The sequence below is a fragment of the Lonchura striata genome, chromosome 2 (genome assembly GCF_046129695.1).
Source record: "Lonchura striata isolate bLonStr1 chromosome 2, bLonStr1.mat, whole genome shotgun sequence".
Classification (NCBI taxonomy): Eukaryota; Metazoa; Chordata; class Aves; order Passeriformes; family Estrildidae; genus Lonchura; species Lonchura striata.
The window spans coordinates 27,589,138-27,608,167 of record NC_134604.1 but is presented as its reverse complement, the minus strand read 5'-3'; the positions used below and the strand labels follow the sequence as shown (position 1 = coordinate 27,608,167).

Sequence of the window (19,030 nt, the reverse complement as noted above, 5' to 3'; positions counted from 1 at the left end):
ATGGATTAACTCCTGCCAGGGCCCCTCGAGAACAAAGCTGTCTTTTCAATCCAGGCAAGGACACGCACTGAGGTTCTTCTGGGAGTCCCTCAGTGCCCTTTTGGTGCTCCGCGGCAGCAGCTCACAGAACCACAGAATGTTTTGGGTTGGAAGGGACCTAAAGGTCGCTCAGTTCCAACCTCCCTGTCCTGCAGGGACCAAACCAGATCAACCCTTGGACAAAACACCCGCTGGCCAGGGAAGCTGGGCCAGGCTGCCCCACCAGCTGCCACAAGGGAGAGGCCATGGGGCACAGGGGCTCAGGCAGCATCTCTCTCTTCTTCGGGCTCCGAGGATGACCGAAAAGGGCCCAGGAAAGGCTACGCTTTAATTTTACACTGAGCAGCTCTGGTGTCCCGAGCTTGGAGTAAAGCACTTGGCAGGGAGCGGGTGGCATTTCATTTGCAGCCGGCGGTTCCGCACCAGCACGGCAAGTCCGGCCCGCCGGGAGCAGAGCGCGGCCGCAGCCGGGGCGAGCGGCGGGACGGGGCAGCCGCGGCCCTCGGGCAGCCGCCGCCACGGGGCGCCTCCCGCCGCGCCCGCCGCCCTCCGTGCTCGTTCCGGGGCCGCCGGACGCTCCCTCTCCCTCGGCCGCCCACCCGCGGGCGCCCCGCAACCTGCATGAGAGCGCGCCCGGGATCGAGCATGCGGCGGGGGGCGGCGGGGCCGCGCTGTTCCGGGGCGGGCCGGGGCGGGGTGACGCGCGGGGCCGTCGGTCAGTGCGGGCGGGATGGCGGCGGCTGGCGGGGGGAGCCCCGAGCTGGAGCCGGCGCCGGAGCCGGCGATGGAGCTGGAGTCGGAGCCCGAGCCGGAGTCGGAGCCCGAGCCCGAGCCCGAGCCGGCGCTAGCGGCGGAGCTGGCGGCGCGGCGCAGCGCGGAGGCGCGGCGGCTGGTGCTGTCGCCGCGGCGGCTGTCGGGCCCGCTGCCCGCCGGGCTGTCGCAGTGGTTCCCGGCGCTGGAGGTGCTGGACGTGAGCGGGACGGGGCTGACGGAGATGGGCACGGAGTTGCTGTCCCTGCCGTGCCTCCACACGCTGCTGGCCAAGAACAACCGGCTTGGCGGGCCCGGCTCGCTGCCCAAAGGGCTGGAGCAGGCGCCGCTCGCCCGCTCCCTCCGCGTCCTCAACCTCAGCGGGAACCGCTTCTCCGAGGTGCCGCCCGCGCTGCTGCAGCTCCGCGGGCTGCGCAGCCTCAGCCTCGGCGGCAACCGGCTCCACGGCATCCCGCCCGACATCCAGGAGCTCCACAGGTGAGGGACGGGCCCCGCGGGAAGAGGGACAGCCTCGGCCAGCTCGGCCGGGTTTCCTGCCACGCTCCCCCTCGGGGGGTCGGTTCTCTTCAGCCTCAGGTGTCTCCAAGCACTGCTGCCGCTAACTTGGCTCTTCCTCTTCGTCAGTGTTGACTTACCGAAACTCCAGGACGTTCTTTACCTCACCCACACACATGTATAAAAGTATCTAAAGGGTGGACATTGAGGATGAAGGCAGGTTCTTCTTGGCGGTGCCAAGAAATAGGACAAGAGGCAGCGGGCAGAAAATGATGATGCACAGGAAGTTCCTCCTGAACGTGCGGGAAAACTTTAATGTGGGGGTGACCAAGCACTGGAACAGGTTACCCAGAGTGGTTGTGGAGTCTCCCTCACTGGATGTGTTCCAGTGGATGCAATTCTGTGCTCTAGGGTGATCCTGCTTGAGCAGGGAGGTTGGAACAGATGACCTGCTGTGGTCCCTTCCAACCCAGCTGATCCTGTGTACTGTTGAGGCAATGATGGGCCTTCTGTGCTCACAAACCGAGTGACTCTTGGCGCTGCTCAGTCCCTGGGCTGCCCTGGTGCAGGGCCGCTCTGGTGATGGTGTGCTTGGTCTGAGTCTTGTGGTTTTCTTCCTATGCCCACCCACATCTCTGGGTGACAGCGAGATAAACCCCATGTGTCCTGCAGCTCATGGCTGCACGATGAGCTGCACAGGAGGCTAAAGATGAGCTTGTGGCTCGTGAAAACAGCAGGGCCTTTCTGCCCATACAGCTGCAGTCCCCCTGGGGGCTTGCTGTCATGGATGGGGTCCTGTGCTGTTTGTCTCAACCCATCAGCTCATGTAAATCTGACAGATGCTGACAGATCCCAAGTGTGGAGCCCAGGCTGGGCTTGGCTGCAGTGGCACATTTGTCTCTGGGGCTGCATCCTGCCACCGCAGGCCGGTCATACAGAAACTTTCTGAATCACAGCAATTGGAACAGCAGTGGGTGGGACACAGGCCTTAGCACAGGGTATTGGCTGCCTGCACTGGCCTGGGTTGGGTGCTCCTGAAGCCTGGTGTTCTCCTGGGCCAGCAGGATGCTTGTTGTGGCTTAAGTGACACAGGCACCTCAGTGCATTCTGTTGCATTCCCAAACCTTCAGGCTGGCCTCTGTGTGGCTCTTTGCTAAGACTTTGGATCTGAACTTTGTATGTTCCAGCTCTTTGCCAAGGGACTTGCCAGAAGCAGCCTCTCTTATGCAAATTCCAGCACCCTTGACCCTAAATACCTGGATTCACTCTGATGGCTCAGCTGAGCTGCATCCAGTGGAAGCACAGGATGTGTAGAGTGATGTCTCCCATGGGTGTAGGTGGGAGGTATCAGAACTGCATGAGTGCTGTTGAGGAAAGGTTTTGTCTGCTGCGGTATAATACAGTTGGGTTTGTGGCTTTTGTCCAGGTAGCATAGCATGCACCTGTTAAGGATTTGAAGCAATTCTGGGTTAAGCTCTCTGGGCTGAGAGATGCTATGAGACATTTTGAGTGATGGAGAATGCCCATATTCCTCTTGGCAGAGTTGTGATACATCCTGGTTTGGGCTTGTAATGAGGAAGAGGAAGCTCAGCTTTTTTTCTGTGTGGAAACAGGTGCTTCAGGGATGAAAATGGAAACGAGGCAATGGAGAGGAGGCCAGTGGAGGAGGGCAGTTGTATGAGGAAGGTGATCCACACTGTCTCCATAACATGTCTGATAGCATCCAGGATGTGGCTGGGATCTGATAGTTGCTCCCACCTCTGAGTCAGAGGCTCCCTGCTGCTGTTTCTGGGGTCTCTGTGGGTTGTGGGGTTTTTCTCTCTCTGCCCTGTTTTTCTTCTGTCATGTCCCCGGCAAAGTACTGGGTTCCATGGCACCGCACATGGTGCTCCAGCAGGCTGTGACCTGTGCTCCATGCTGCACTTCTGACACTCTGCTTTGTTCCTCTGACCTGCCCTGAAGCAGGGCTCCTTGTTGTCCTGTCCTGCAGCTTTTCTTGGACTGGTCATGCTGGAATCCACAGAAGGAGAATTTGGAGAGAACAAATGCAGACAAAGCTGTTGAACTGTCTGTTCATCATTGCAAAGTGACATGTTGGGTGGAAAAGTTACACTTAGACACATCCCATTGCTTCTGTCTGCTGCCCACGTCACCACTGCTACTTCATTGAACTTCTGCTAACACATCAACGTAATACAATTGAACTTTAGCTCAAGATAGCAAATCTGTGCCCCACCAGGATTGTCAGTTTCTTTACCACTCTGCCGTCAGTGACTTCTCTATCTGGGGCTGCTTAAGTAATGAAAGGGAGCTGCACAATGCTTTCGCAGCACAGGGAGAAAACAACATTTTTTAATGTGTTGTTTCTCCAGAGGGGATCCTGAATCTATTCATTGGGACCCAGATAACCTTGCCAAAAACATAGAAAGTATATTCTGGAGAGAAACTGCTGCCAGACTCTGCTTCTACCTGCTGACAAGAGAGGTGTCATAAGTGTGAGTGTGCTTGTTGTAGAAGTGGGTAAAATGAGCCTGAGCAAGGACAGAGCAGAGCCAGCTGTTACAGCACAGCAACACAGAGACCTCTGTTAGTTTCTGAGCTCTAGAAGCTGGAGATGGGACCTGGTGTTGTGGTTTCTATTAACCTCACAGCTCAATCTGCAAATGCCAGTCTTGCTGTTGCTGCCAAGCCAAGACCTTGACCCTTTTTCCATGTGCAATATCTCATAAAAAGAAATGTTTCTTTTATCTCAGGGACTCTGAGACTACAGGGGAATGGAGGCAGCACTCTTACTGATCAAATTCCTCCTGCTACTACTAGACTTCCTGAGACCAGCAGTGATTTCTTCCCATGACCCTGGCAGCTTCCCATTTCCTCCAGTCACTGATCATAGAGCAGACTGGAGTTGCAGAAATCTAGAAATGCTTCTTGGATTTCCAGGGAATGTCTGAGCTGTGATGAGTTTTTTGGGTTTTTTTAAATACTCTTTCTAACTAAGCTTCATGCCTTTCCTCTGCACCCCATAGATCCTGTTTTAGTTTTTGAAGGATCAGCATGTCAGTTTTAGTGAAGGCCAGGAACGTAGCAGGTAAGGAGTCTGTGTATGTGGTAAAGTTGAGTGTATAAAAAGCTGCTGGGTCTGAGCTGCCAAAGGAGAAGGAGCATGCTGGTGACTATGAATGCAAAGGTCCTGGAGCAGGATATAAGTGTGCCATGTATTGTTACTCACAGGAAGATAATAAATCCACCACTTCACACAAGCTCTATTTGGGTCAGAGATATTGTGCAGAAACTTCCCTGGCATGTTCCTGGTGTCTTGCTAGGTTAATGAGGTTGGTGATAAAAGCCACAGCCAGTCCTGCTGCTGTCATGCCTTGCTCCTTCTGGCTTCAGCAATCTGCCCCATACTTGCCCACTCAAATGTTTTGTGTGCAGTGCAAGATCCTGCATGGAAAGTGAGTGCTGTGTTCCTGATTATTGGTTATCTCCTAGGCTGTTGTGGAAGGAACACCAAAATGCTTGAAGTTTCTTTTGCATGGCTTCATAAGTATATGATTGTGATTGCTCTGGTGATGGCAGTAGGATGATGCTGATCACAGCAAGCTGACACCAGGGGTGAATAACCTTTGCTTCATGTTTTCCATTAGGAAAATTCAGTGCTCTCTCATCATAGTTTCACTGTAAGCATCGAGTGTGACCAGCAATAGCCTCCTGTGTTTCTGAGAAATGTAGACGTTGAACCTGCTGAGGGCTTTTTCTTGATCATGTTGAGGCCATGCCAGGTCCTTCTGTATACCCAATATCCCCAATTCCTGTCAGCTGGTGTGTCAGTACAGTGCAAGACCTGAGTATTGGCTCTTGCTGTGAATTTAGAGTGAGGAATGCACCAGACATGTGAGAGCAGCCGTCTTTGCATTGCTTTCCTGTTTGTTGCCAGATAAAATACAAGCTTAGCATAGGCAGACACAAGTGTTATCTTCTCTGCAGTTCTCCCTGCTGACCTTGCTGTGTTTTCAGTGGGAGATGTTATGGTCAGTCACTCTCTCTCAGACTCAATCCACAGCCCTCAGCAGCTCCTGAACTGTGATCTGCAGAGAGATCCCATTGCACATTGGTTCTGCATATCCTCCCTCTGCTGATCCAGCTGGGGATGCACTATGGGGCAAGGTGTGTTACAGCTGGTGAGTTAGAAATGTGGCCATCTACTTGTGCCCATCCTGGAACAACATTTGTAGGGCAAATCTGGTAAAACAGCTCTGATCTTCATGGTGCAACTGTTAATTTTGGCTTAAAGGGTGCAGGGTTTGCCCTGATCAGTGTGCAGGCCTGGGGAAATCTCCTACAGGTGTCCTGTGAAATGAATAATTCTCAAGGGCCTAGTGAAATGCAGCTGATACTTCAGGTCTCCCATGGGAATTTTGAGTTTAGTCATACTCTCCTGGTGAATACTCTCATGCTCTGTAGAGCCCTGGGAGCAGGCAGAGCTTGGAAAAGACCTGTGTGTGTTCCTTTCCTTCTTGCTGGTATTCCTCTAATAAAGCCTGGCTGTGCGAGGGCTGGGATCAAAGACCTCAAACGCCTGACTGGATTCATGCAAGGTTTGTGTAAAGGCTTGGGTGCATAGAAAACCTGAGCGTTTGCTTTCATTCGTGGGTAGCATTAAGCATGTTAGACAAGCATGCACTTAAAGGACGGCTGTTAGTGTGGGAAAAAGGGCAAGCAGAGCTTTGATAAAGATACAGCATTAGGAAATCTGCTTGCTGTCTCCCTTCTTCTTCCCCTCTTCAAACGTTTTGCAAATAGCGTTCAGACGACCGTTTGATCTTAAATTTGCGTGTCAGCAAAGGCTATGCAGTTCTCTCAGGAATTAGCAAATCGTAGAACAGGGTTAACAGGAGTGTATTGTGGGCTGCTTTGAAATTCCTCCCTTGCATGAGCCTCAAAACTGCCCTGGAAATTTCTTGCTAAAAAGTTTATCTTAAAAAGACCCGGAGCTATTTCAGGCAGCATTGTTGGTTTGAGTTTTTTTTATATTACCTATTTAGATGCATCTGTTTGATGTCAGCTGTTACATTTTATCCGAAGAAGCATCTGTGGGGAAACAGGGTGGATTGAAAATTTGAGTATCTCTTATGCCTGAAGACATTATCCCCTTGAAATATGACTGTGGGAGTGCTGTGGTAATTGATAGGGTATAAAAAATACCTCTAGTGCTCAGAGTGGCTCTTCTTATTTACTGAATGTTTGGGGGCTTTTGGATTTGATTTGTGCTATATGATAACCTGGAAACATCAAGGACATACTCAAGCGAGAAGGTACCGTCTCTTTGCATGTTAAACTTTGCTGCCGTCCCTTGAATTTATCATAGTTGTTTGAGCATTTCTCCACTCATTTCCTAGTAAGTAAAAGTATTTTCATTGCTACCCTACAGCCCAGTGGTGTGAAATGCGCTGCTGGAGAGGAGCACCACATGATGGGCTCAGTTTGGCAGCAATTAGGACTGGTTGTGCTGAGCAGGGGGCTGCTGAGTGTGAGGCTGAAAGGGACTCTGGCCTTTTTTAAGTGTATTTGTAAATATTGGTAAAAGACAGGAGAGAAAGTGTCAACCCTCATTAGTAACTCTGTCACATGGTTGTTGGGCTTTTTTTCAGATTCTGTTGAGATTGATTTAGTTTGTGTTTGTCCCCTCATGAAACTCATTTAGCTGAGTCTGTGTGGCAGGTTGGAAGTAAATCACTCATTCTAGCTTCAAAAATTGAAACTGAGCCTATGTCTATTTGGTGATAGTTGATCTCTGGCTTTTTGAAGGTTCTGGACTGTTGAAAGTGCAGGAAAAAATCCAGTTCTACCTCTGTGTACACAGCAGTTCATAAGACCTTAGCTGATTGATCAAAATGATTGTACAGATTAATGATTGTCAGAAGGACTAGGTCTAAGTGTGAAAGGTTAGTTAGAAGCATTCGCCCAGCTCAGTGCCATCCCTGCTGTGGTCCTCCTGCAAAACCTGGGCTGAATGCTGTGGATTGCATTACTGCAGGCTCTTGTGTGAAGAGGGCAGAGCTGAGCAGTGCTTCTGCTTGTCTTACTGAGCAGCAAACTGCCCTGCCCTGAGCAGGACAGCTCTAGAGCCAGCATCACCTTTGCCTCCAGATACAGGCTTAGTATGAGTGTGACATGAATATCAGGCCAGGAGCAGATGAGCTGGGAACAAACTGTGTCCCAGTGCTGTGGTCAGTGCTCTTGATTAAAGGGTCATGCCTCTTGAAAATCCTGTGTCATGATTAGCTTCGCTCAGACAATTCTTGACATTTCAGTTTGAAAGACACTTCAGAAATGGCTGTTGTTGATTCCTTCACCTTCATCAGCCTAGTAGCAAATTGTACTTAGAGGAATGGGAGTTAAGGATTTTGTTTTCCCGTTGAGCAGTGTTTCAGTGGAAGCTATAAGAATATCTTTCCTATGTTTGAAATTAGTTTCTTTGTAATTTCAACACCTCCTTCCTGTGTTTTTTAATAAATTAATCATCTAATTAATACCACAAGTTGATGTGAAAATTCTGAATTTGCTGTACCAGACTGGGCCCCATGAGTTTTCAGTCTTCTGACCTCAAAAAGGTGATTCAGAAGATGAGTAAAAAGAAAAAAAAAATTAAGAAGCATTTTGTTGCCAGTGAAGGAGTTACCTTATTTAGTGGGTTTTTAGTTAGAGACAGTTTGTATTCTGATGTTAGGTCTGTATATCCTTCCTGGTATGACTGAGTGTTCTCATTACAGACTTTAACAGGAACAGATTGGAAGCTGTAAGAAGTTTGTAGGCAGTGTTTTTGCACACTTAGTTTGTACAGTAGGCTGCTCTTGAAACACATGCATTTTATGCCTTGAAATGAATTCCTAAAACATTTTTATTGTATAACTTGTGCCCTCTTCTCCTTCCCTGGTAGGAGGTGCCTAACCTTTTCCATGCCATGTCAGTTTACAGGCATTAGTGTCCTCAAACACAAAGGATGAGGAGTTAATTATTCACTTCTCCTAGGAAGTGCAAACTCGTACACCTCTAAACCTTGTTTAAATATTGAAATCCACATTGCTAGAATTCCCTTGCCCAACAGCTTTTGGTGTGGGCTCCAGCAATGTTATGGAGTTAGGAACTGTATGGAATTGTATACTAAGCAGTTAAGTCCCTAATGAGAGCCAAGCAGCCTAAATCCACCTCAGGAAACAATGGAAGTTTGAAGGAGAAATTTTGGTTAAAACTCAGAGCTTTGTTAGGGGATCCAAAGTTAATTTAAAATAATCTCTCCTTGACATGGTCTCTGCACAGCAGCCTTCCTCCTACCCCCACTCCTCAACATACAGATTGTCAAAGAGAGGTTAAGGTTACTTTGAAGCAGTGGCAATTGGTGGTGGTTTTTCACTGTGCACTTTCTTGCACCTTCAAATAATGGAGAGTAACCTCCAAATGTGCTGTCCCACTTGGTCTGGAGTTACTGCCTTCCATATAATCAAATTCAATTTAAGGCTTAATTTGCTGTCCACTTTGTCCAATTCTATTATTTAGCTTGCCTTTGATATACTCAAAAAATATAGGGGAACCCAGGGAAAGCTGAGCCCTGCGAACATCTCCTGGTGTGTTGCAAAGGTCTGTCCTTGCTGGTGGGCAGGTACATTTGTGCTGCAGTAGTGGCCACTGTAGCCCAAGCAGATGCTATCATTGGATCTCTGGGGTTCAAGTTTCTTGCAAGAACTGAGCAAAATAGACTCAGTGTGCTGTTCTCCTGCTTCATCCCAGGGGAGGTCTCAGGGGGGAGCTTCTCTGCGCTCCACATATGCTGTGGTCCAGAGTTTCTGGGTTCAGACCTTGTCTGGATGGAGCACCATGTCCTTTGGGTGCTCTGGTCCTGTGTTTCTGTGCCAGTTGTATCCATAGCATTTCTCAGTTGCTGGGATGAGACGAAGATGTCACCTATTCCAAGGAAGTTATAACCTGTACTTAAAGGAAGGCTGATGGAACCTGGATGAGTTCACTTTCCCTGGCCTGTAGGCAATGCTTGCTGGATCAGAGAAGGCCAAGGTGCATTGTAGTTAGGCAGCCTCAGTGGGTACTGGAGATACTGGACCAGGACTGTGGGATCCACCTTTTTCAAACATGGGAAATATCTTGGCTGGACTGTGGTTAGCAAGATGTACCCAAACTGAGCCTGCCTTTGCTCCTCTTTCAGACAACATCTGAGAACAGGGAAAGAAAGCTACCCGAGTCTGTGGAATGGAGACTTTAAGCTATTATCTCAAAGAGAAATGCTTGCCAGTTTTTCTTCCTAGAATGGCAGGGATGTGCAGCACATACTGGCTACTCCACCTGGCAGAAGGGATTTAGTGCCTCTCTCTGTTCCTGTCTCCCATCCACTGAGTTTTCACAGGACATCCAGTGATTCTTCTTTTGGGCCCAAACTGCAGTGAAGCCCAGCTATGGTTTCTGGTTTGGGCTTTATGACTTCAGAGCAGTGAAATCAATCTCTCTGAGAAATTGTGTGCATGTGCTTGTGTGACTTAGGTGCACTCTGTGCTGTTGTGTGCTGTTGCAGCTGTGGTGTTGGTATGTGAATTGTATCAAAGGGGGACTGCCTGCCTCTGACTAATGGTTCCAGTCACTGAGGAGTCAGATGACTCCACAAAGAGCAACTAGTGCTGGTGCAGGGCCAGGATTTCCAGGGAGAGACACTTGTGCTTCACTCCTGCTGAACTGAGAGCTCCCACTGGCTGCAACAGGATCTCTGGAAGTGCTGCAGACCCTATGTTTGCAGGCTGCACATCCTTCGAAATAGGAACAAGAACTTTGTGTAAGGGGTTGATGTAGGAATACACAGTTGTCTGGTACCTACCTGCAGGTGTAAGGGTGACTGCAGGAGTCTGGAGGTAAAAATCTCAACATAATCTGTTGTGAAACAGCAGTTCTGTTGTAATTTTGATGTGCAACTCAGCGGATTTTTTTTTTGCTCTCAGCAAAGAAAACCTAAGTTTTAAAGGAGAATTGAAATTAGTGAAATCATGCATTCTTTTCTGTTTTTCAGTTTAGAGTTTCTGTACCTTGGAGGGAATTTCATTACGGCAATTCCACCTGAATTAGCAAAACTGCCTTCTCTGAGGTATCTAGTTCTGTGTGACAACAAGATCCAGAGCATTCCACCTCAGCTCGCACAGTGAGTATTTAGTGTCATTAGCCACCAGCTGTAATTAACTCTTTGAACTTTTTCTTCTGTGTGTGTGGATAAAAGTACCTGTGAAGATCTATTTGTCCTTCAGTTTGTTAATGTGACTGTATTTGAAAAAGAACATCCTTGGCATGGTGCACTGCAGGCAAACCATGAATATATGATCTGGAAAACTCAATGAAAGGGTTATATTAAAAAACCATCACTGAGATTACACCTTACAGTGAATTAATAGATTTTTATAGAGGACCCTGAAAAGTACCTGGGCAACTCAGAAAATATAAATTGCTACCTTAAAAAGTAAGAATGGTACTGTTTTATTAATAATGAATGCTTGATGGGTTTTGCCTTTCACCCAAAACCTTTTTGTGTGTACTTTTGTCTTGTACCATCCCCTGTGTTCGCTTGGCATTCCTTACTTTAGGATCTCAGAGTGTTGCTGTAATCCTACAGCACAGTTCTAATGGCTAGATTACTGCTTTGTCTGTTCATAATGGGGGAAGGAGGACACTGCAGATCTGTATGCGTAGCCTAAGATGGGAAATGAAAATGGGATGTATAGCTGTAATCCTAAAAGCAATTGAATGGCAGCATGGAGTTCTCCAAGTTGGAATTTGAGGGTGTAGTGGGATTATTCTTAAAGTACAATGTCTTGTAACTTTTACAAGTTTGGGAGCAGCCCTGGGTGCTGTGCTGGAGCACTGCTTTGTGCTTCCTGAGAGGAGAAAGCCTTGTCCAAAAGAAAAATAATTGCTTGTCCCCTGTGCCACTGCTGGCCTGACCTTGTTAAGATCTGGTGGTATCAGCGTGAGGTGGTGCAGCCTCAAGCAATGAAAACATGGGGCTTTCCAGGGCTGGCTCCCTCCCAGCAATCATCTTTAATGCATGAGACAGAGCAGGTGACTTATTCAGAGCACTGCATGGGACTGTTCTTGATGCATATGCCGGGTACAAGGAAACATTATGTCCCCTGAAAGCACTGAGTTTGTACACTTTTGTTCTACCTTTTTTGGGGGCTGTGTGTGGGGAATACTGAGAGGGATAGCAGCATGTTTAAGACTGTGTTTCTTTAGCAGGTATTCTGGTGCTGAGCCAAGTTCTCTAGTGCATTGTGTGTACTGGAGCAAGAACAGTTCTTTTAGCATGAATTTATGTTTTAAAAGGGAGAAAAGCCAAAGAAAAAGTAATTGGTGGGAGCTGAGAGAGTAATTAGGTCTGCTTAATGCAGCTGTGGGGCAATTTTGCTTGCGCATCTTGACAGGATTTCCATCTCCATCCTTAGGCTGCATTCCCTGCGTTCCCTTAGCCTGCACAATAACCTGCTGACTTACCTTCCCCGAGAGATCCTTAACCTGGTTCACCTGGACGAGCTGAGCTTGCGTGGGAACCCGCTGGTGGTGCGCTTTGTGCGGGACCTGACCTACAATCCCCCGAGCCTTCAGGAGCTGGCTGGACGCACGATTAAAACTCGCAACATTCCCTACGCTCCCAGCGATCTCCCAGAGAGTCTTGTCCGCTACCTGAGCTTGGCCAGCAACTGCCCCAATCCTAAATGTGGGGGTAAGTTCACCTTTACAGCTCTGCTTCCTGCTCTTACCTTGTGGTTTCCTCTCCCTCTGACTTGCTGTGACTTTATAAGCTCACTCAGGTTCAAAGTGTTACTGCAGCCACATTTTGACTGTATTTCCCTGGCTCCAGGTCTCCTGGAAACTTGTCTTTGATGAGCTTTGTTCACTGAGGAACAGTATTCAGAGTTGCAGTGCTGGTTTACTGTATTTGCATGGGAATGTAAGACAGCACTTCTGTCAGAGTGTTTGTAGCTCATCCCAGCACTCAACTATGGTTTTATGATCTGAAGTTTCCAATCCATTTGCCTTGAAATAACTCAGAGCAAGTAATGGACAGCAGAACTTTTGCACATACCCTTGCTGAATGGTGAGCATTATTTCTAGGTGGAAAAGAGGAGAGTGGCTCTAGTACTTAGCAGTTACCAACTGCTAAGTTGGTAATTTGTTTAGCTCTGTCTTGGGACCACTAGCCTGCAGATCTTGGAAGGAGAGGACTTCATAAAACAGCCTGGAACAATTTGGCTTACTTTGGCTCAATGCTTGATCTTTAACCAGAGTAAATGATCTGCACATTTAGCATTTAGAAGAGTAAGGGAAAAAAACCATTAATTAGTATCTATCCTGCAGTCATAATGCAAGCTGTTATTTTCTTACAGGACAATATCAAAGCATGCTTCACAAGCAAAGATGGAAGGGCCAGGACTTATATAGGGGAGGGGAAGAAAAGTTTCTTAAGAGTTTTGCACAGCTTGGATAACAGTGCTTTTGTGCTTTTTCACTATGTTGTATGAACTTGCACAGTACTGCAGCATTGCTCTAGCACTGCAGGAGAAAAGTTTTCTCCTGACCTGCTAGGACTTTAAACACTGCTGGAAACTTCTGAAAATGTCAGTGTCTAAAATCACTTGCTGTGACAGGAAGAGAACATAATTGTGTGTTACATCAAGACTGTTGCCATGGAAAGTAGCATCCAAGCTCAGCATGGTGGCTTCACTCAAGCAGAAGAAGAGTAGAGCTGTGAAGGTCTATTTGTGAATGCATTTTTACTAGCTGGTAGAAGAGGTTTTACAAGTCTGAAGATAGAGTGCATTAATTCATTTGATGTTGAAGAAGTTTGCAAATTCTCAGCCTGAGTTTTCTCCCTAAAGGTTAGAAGAAACTGCCGTGTTATTTGAAAGTAAGTGCCCTATGTCTTTGTATGGAGAGTGTGCTGTTCTGAATCACCTACCAAACACAGTTTTACAGGAATTTTTTACAAAAGAAATGTCACATTTTCAGAGTTATCCCACCAGCAGCCCTTGTGCTCCTACATATAGTGCAGTGCAGTGCCAGTGAAATCCTCATTGAAGGCATACGCTCCAGGCACGAAAGCCCTGTGGAATTTGCAGGGCTCTGGATACAAGGTCTCATGCGTTTCTGTTCCCTCTCCCCCACAGGTGTGTACTTTGACAGCTGCGTCAGACAGATCAAGTTTGTTGACTTCTGTGGGAAGTATCGGCTCCCGCTGATGCACTACCTGTGCTCCCCAGAGTGCTCCTCTCCCTTCAGCTCTGCCTCCCAGAGCTCCACTTCCCAGAGCGAGTCTGACTCTGAGGACGAGGCCAGCGTCGCCGCGCACAGGATGCAGAAAGTCCTTCTGGGATAACGGGCAGCCAGAGGGGAAGACGGGAAGGAAAATGGATTTGAAAAGCAATAGTGGAATGGTGAAGCATGAGCCACCGGCCTGAAGGGCTCATGAGAAATTGTCCTCAAGTCCATGCAGGGACAGAACATCTTAGCAAGCCTGGACTTGCTTGGTGCAGTGCTGCTTAGGAGATCTAACTCAGTAGCATGCTGCCTGTAGGTTGCCTGGGGTTGTTAGAAATGTCTCCTGGCTGGGAGGCACCCCCCTCCCTCGGATGGGCTGGGAGAGGGATTTGTTCTCACTGGCGGATTCAGAAGGATTTTAATATATGAAACTTGACTGGACTTCAGTCATCCTGCAGAGCAAAGGAGACTGTCCAGATCTTTTAACACTGTGGTAAATCAGAAACAGGCTAATGATGCCATGTGAGTATGTATGGACCCCAGTGTTTAATATAGCAGTTTGATTCCTTTCTGTCTCCTTTGATCTCAGTTACAGATTTTAACCCATCCACTGAAAAATGAAAGTTGTATTTTTTTTTTTATTATTCAGGACTAGATTTTTCCAAACTCTGGTTACTCTTCCTTTGCCTAGAGGTGTAGGGTTTCTGTACTGTTACAGATGTTATAGCCATCATAGAACTGAGCCACCTTTTTTTCTCCCTTGTTATACTGAGCTGCTCTTAGTGTTTCCTTCTAACAGTATTTGTTATTTTTCCTCCTCTTCCCTCTTCCCATTACACCTGAAGTGTTGCTGTCTTTATGGTGCCTTCAGAAAACAGACAAGTTGTTCTGTTGTAATACCAGTTACAGACTTGTGGCCTGTGCAAGGGACCAGATGTGATGCTTTGTATCATACTTTTGAGTCTCAGCTTACTGGAACAAATCTGCTTTTATAGCTGTGAATTGTAGGAAAGGTCTCAATTGATATTTTTTGTTTATAAACAGACACATTTTCCCACAGTTTGCTCTGCTATGCTTGATAGAGTTACTTTCCATCTTTAAGGTCATGGGCCTAAGGTACATAGCAGCTCAGTGAATTGAAATACCCAGAGAAGAGCTGTGGAGAATGTCTTTTTTTCCTAAGAGAAGAATTAAAAAACTGGTAGGGAGGCAAAGGCATGTTATCTGGGCTTCTTGCACAAGGTGCTTTTGAAATGTCTTCCTTCTTTGTTTTTGCTCTTGTGGCAATAGCTTTGGCAGTCTGTTGATGGTTCAAATAATACACTCAGTTATCTTAAACTATGTTTAAGGGAAAGCTGCAGAAAATAGCTCAGAATTTTTAAGTATCAAGAAATATCTTATAAAATTAATATTACAAATTGACAGCTATCTATAAATCTACTTTATGAGGCTGTTGTGTGCTTCACTCTGTGAGAGCTGCCCCATTATTAATATTTCATGGTAGACAGTCCTTTTGATGCAGTTCCTGATAGAGCAAATCCAGCTGTGCCTTTGAATGCATGAACAGAGCAAAACCATCATGTTAAGAAGCTGAAATGAACAAGAAAAACTTTCTTAACCCACTTAGGCCCTACAGGGTAATTAGAAAACCTGTGCTTCTCTCCTGCATTCAGAAAACACATATACCTATTTGAACATCTTATGGTAGCTCTGTCTTAATGGTCCTGTTTAATTATGTTTGACACTTTATGTATTAAAGCACTTTGATAATTCTGCTTTTAATAACTAGCTTTAGTGATTTTTTTTTTAAATTAGACTACAATTTTTGCTTTCATGTGACCTGAAGAACATGGTCTGTGAAACTTTGTATGTTCCAGTGTGTCTTGGTGTGCAAGCTGAATTCCTTGCCTTGCATTTCCTTGACAGAACTTTTTATTTCCCCAATTTCCCTTGGACATAACTGGAATTTGAAATTATCTAATAGTAAAATAATACCCTGTTCATTGTTAATCATCGCAACTTAGTTCACACACACATGTGATTCCTTGTGTGCATTGATCCACAAGGAATTAATTGCATGTGCTCTATGCCTTTCCAAATAATTTTTTTTAAGTATATTTTTAAGACACAATGAGGTGTATGTGCCAAGCAACTGGATGTCTCTTTAGCAAATTCTATGAGGTTTACTTGGGAAGAAGAACTACAGGTTTTGAGAGAAACCAACTGCATGCTGTTAGTAAAATTGCAACCACTGAGTGGCCTGTTTTGTTCATCTCCTTGTCCCAGGTGAACAGAGGCACAGCAATGCTGAATGACAGTAAGATGATTCCAGAGCCACAATTTTAACTTGCCTGCTGATATAACCATAGTAATCAACTGAGTGATCTAGAGCTTGACTCTCCTGCCAGCAAAAGTGAGCCACACAAGTTGAGATCTCAAGATCTTTTGAGCTCAGGGCCATGAGGTACCACCTTCCTTTCTTGTGTTTAGCAGCAGCTGCCTTGAAGTCATGAATTTTTTCACTTCACAAAGCTAGATTTCATCAGAGTTCCTGCTTTCACAGTAGCACTTCTGTGTGTGATGAGTTCAGACCAGTGGTGGCTGGTTCTAATTTAGCTCGATTCTTAACTGTAGTTTCTTTCCTAACTGAACAGGCATCCCACTTCTGTCCAAATATTATATGGTCTATTAGGGTAATCTTTTTTTCCACAGATTCTTCACTGTAGCCAGATCAAAACTTGGCAGCTTACACAGTTGATATCTATGCATTTTTAGACTTGATAAAATGCGTCTTAAATTTTATATATATATATATATATATATATATATATTCCTGAATATAGCAACCAAGTTTTCTTTTTGCTGCTGGGCTTTAAAGTGCAATTCAAGTAAGTCAGAATTTAAAACAATCAAGAACTTGTATGAAAAACAAATTGTTGGTTGGTTGGGTTTGAGGTTTTTTCCCTCTGAGGTAATTTCGAGAAGACTAGGGATGCAGATATATACTGTAGTGCCTAACACATTGAGCCCCTGTGAGTCATTTTTCAGCAACTGTTCACCCCCAAAGACTTGAAAATGTACTGGGCAATAAAATAGGTGAGACACAACTTGAAAATACGCAGGTGGATGATAGGCACTAGTTCCTACCTCTCAGGAGCCCTGAGAAGTAGGCAGTGTTTTTGCCACTGTCTGTCTGTTTGTTTGTTTGTTTGTTTTCTGTCAGTTTTTAGCAGATTTCAGCTCCTGAAGATATATCTTCAAGTGAAGTCTTCAGTCAATGTTTTGGTATCAGTCCCCTTGTTGCTGCAGCAGCCCTGCATGACCAGCTTTTGAAGCTGTTCTTAAGCTGAGACACAAGTGTGTTAAGCAAAGTTGCTCATTCCTTTTTCCATGTGGGGCTGGGGCCCTGCCTGCATTCATCTGCTGCCCCAGCAGGCCTCTGCAGGGAGAGCTGCTGGTGTGTTTCTGAATGCAGGTACTTGATGGGAACAGTGAGGTCGTGTTTAAAAGAAGCAAAATCTCAATTCGATGGGAAGCAACTTAGACAGTTGCCAATTCTTTTATGTTTCTTTAATAAGAGGTGAGACCTGAGGAAGTCAGTAATGAATATTTAAACATACTCTGAAGTGGCCAGATGCAGGTTTTCATGGGCTTCTGTCCTGGTCATTTTAAGTCTTTGAAATCTTGTGTTGAATTATAATGGGACTGGGGGGGAGGGAAGGGAGAACCTACTCCTTTTTGTTCCTTACTCTTGTTGGCAATAATGAATGGAAGGAATTTAATCCAATGAAAGTAATGAAACTTAATCCTTGCAATGCATCTTTGTTGCCCAGTTCAAAGAACTATTTTAATGCATCTTATTCACACCATGCCCTCCCTCCCCAACTGAAGACACTTCAAATAGACTGCTCCACAGTGCACACTAATACAGCAGTAACTCTGTCTTGGAAACCTTTCTATTGATTATTTCACTTGCTTGCCTGACTAGAGAATTGATCATTTACTGACCAGAACCCTAAAGGTAGAAAGGGTTCTCATCCAGCCCTCTTGTTGACGTTTTATATAAGCATTTGTTTTAGGACATCTTAAAGTGCCTTATGATTTTAAAACTGCATTTTGCCTGAAACATATGAATGTAGACTATCTCTAACAGTATTTCATTATAAGCTGTAAAACAAATTGCAAACACTAAACCTACAAAAATGTTATTTCTGCTGTTGTTTGTCCATTATTTCCTGACATGTTGGTTCTGGTGTTTCTGCAGACAGAAGTCTTGTAGGATTGGACGCATTAAAAGGGAGCTGTATGTGGGAGTGGGTGGGATTTGATCTGTGCTGTGTAAAACCACAGAGACTTCCAAAGGGACTGCTGAAATTCCTGGTTCTCGGGGCCCACTTGTGACACACCAGTGTATGTTACAGAACCAGACACTGTTTTACTTCTGGAAGAGTGTTGCAGAGATTTGCTCCACAGTTCAAAGGCAGAAGTAACTCACAGACAGGATACATACCCGAACAAGAGCAAGTGATGTCATGGTGGAGTTTTCCAACAATATGGAACAACAGTTCTAAACTTCGTGAATTGTTTCCTCTTAATATGCTAACCTTGAAACCTGTAAATGACTTTTTGAATGCTAATTTTCTGATCATGTTAACTGGCTAATGTGTTCCCATTTCTTGAGTAATCCCGTGTTTCCTCCTACATCCTGAAGGGTTTTGTGATCTATTGCCAAAATGTTTTGGATCCTGCCATGCAATTACCAGTTGTCAGTGAAGAAATGTGCTGTATTGGAAAATGGGACAGTGGGAAACAAAAATTACTTGATATTCACTTCAGCAGGGACTATTTCAGAAATGGTTCAACATCATATGTAAGGAAAAACCTCTCAAATTATGCAGCAGCTCCAGTTTGAGAAGCATAAAGTAGAGAGGAGTGCAATGATATTGCAGTAATAGCCAGGCTGAGAATATTCATATTTCCTTTTGTTAACTAATTTAAGGATACACTTTTCTTTGCCTTCTTAATGCCTACCTTATATGTGGAAACAAAATCCTTGAAGTAATGATTCCAGACACAAGTTGCCCATGTTTTCATCTTTAGGAGCAAATCTTGGCTCTCAGACCCTCTCCTCTGCTGTTAGCACTAAAACAGCAGGAAGAGTACAGAGGAAATGCGAGTGACTAGGTGGCTGAACCAGATGCTCAGAATGTCAAAGTGACATTTTAGGCTCATGCAGTTGCACAGATCTAAAGGGAAGTGTTATGTTGATGCATTGGAAGTGTGTCATCATAAAGTAGAGCTGTACTTCTCTTAGACATGCTGCCTTAGGTGATCAAGACAGTTAGAGCTGAATATATGCACCTTTTTCTCTGCACTAGGGTTGTGAGTTGCAGTTGCCAGCCTTTAAAAATAAAATTCTGGG

The 19,030-nt window shown here is 45.8% G+C and overlaps 1 protein-coding gene across 1 annotated transcript; it reads left to right on the top strand.

The window, feature by feature from the left end:
- Positions 1-769: 769 nt before the first annotated feature.
- On the top strand, positions 770-17,816 carry LRRC58 (leucine rich repeat containing 58). Its single transcript, XM_021549047.3, has 4 exons — positions 770-1,287; positions 10,373-10,501; positions 11,796-12,073; positions 13,518-17,816. Exons 1-4 carry the CDS (start codon positions 770-772, stop codon positions 13,724-13,726), a joined length of 1,134 nt encoding a protein of 377 aa, XP_021404722.1. The 3' UTR covers positions 13,727-17,816.
- The last annotated feature ends 1,214 nt before the right edge of the window (positions 17,817-19,030 follow it).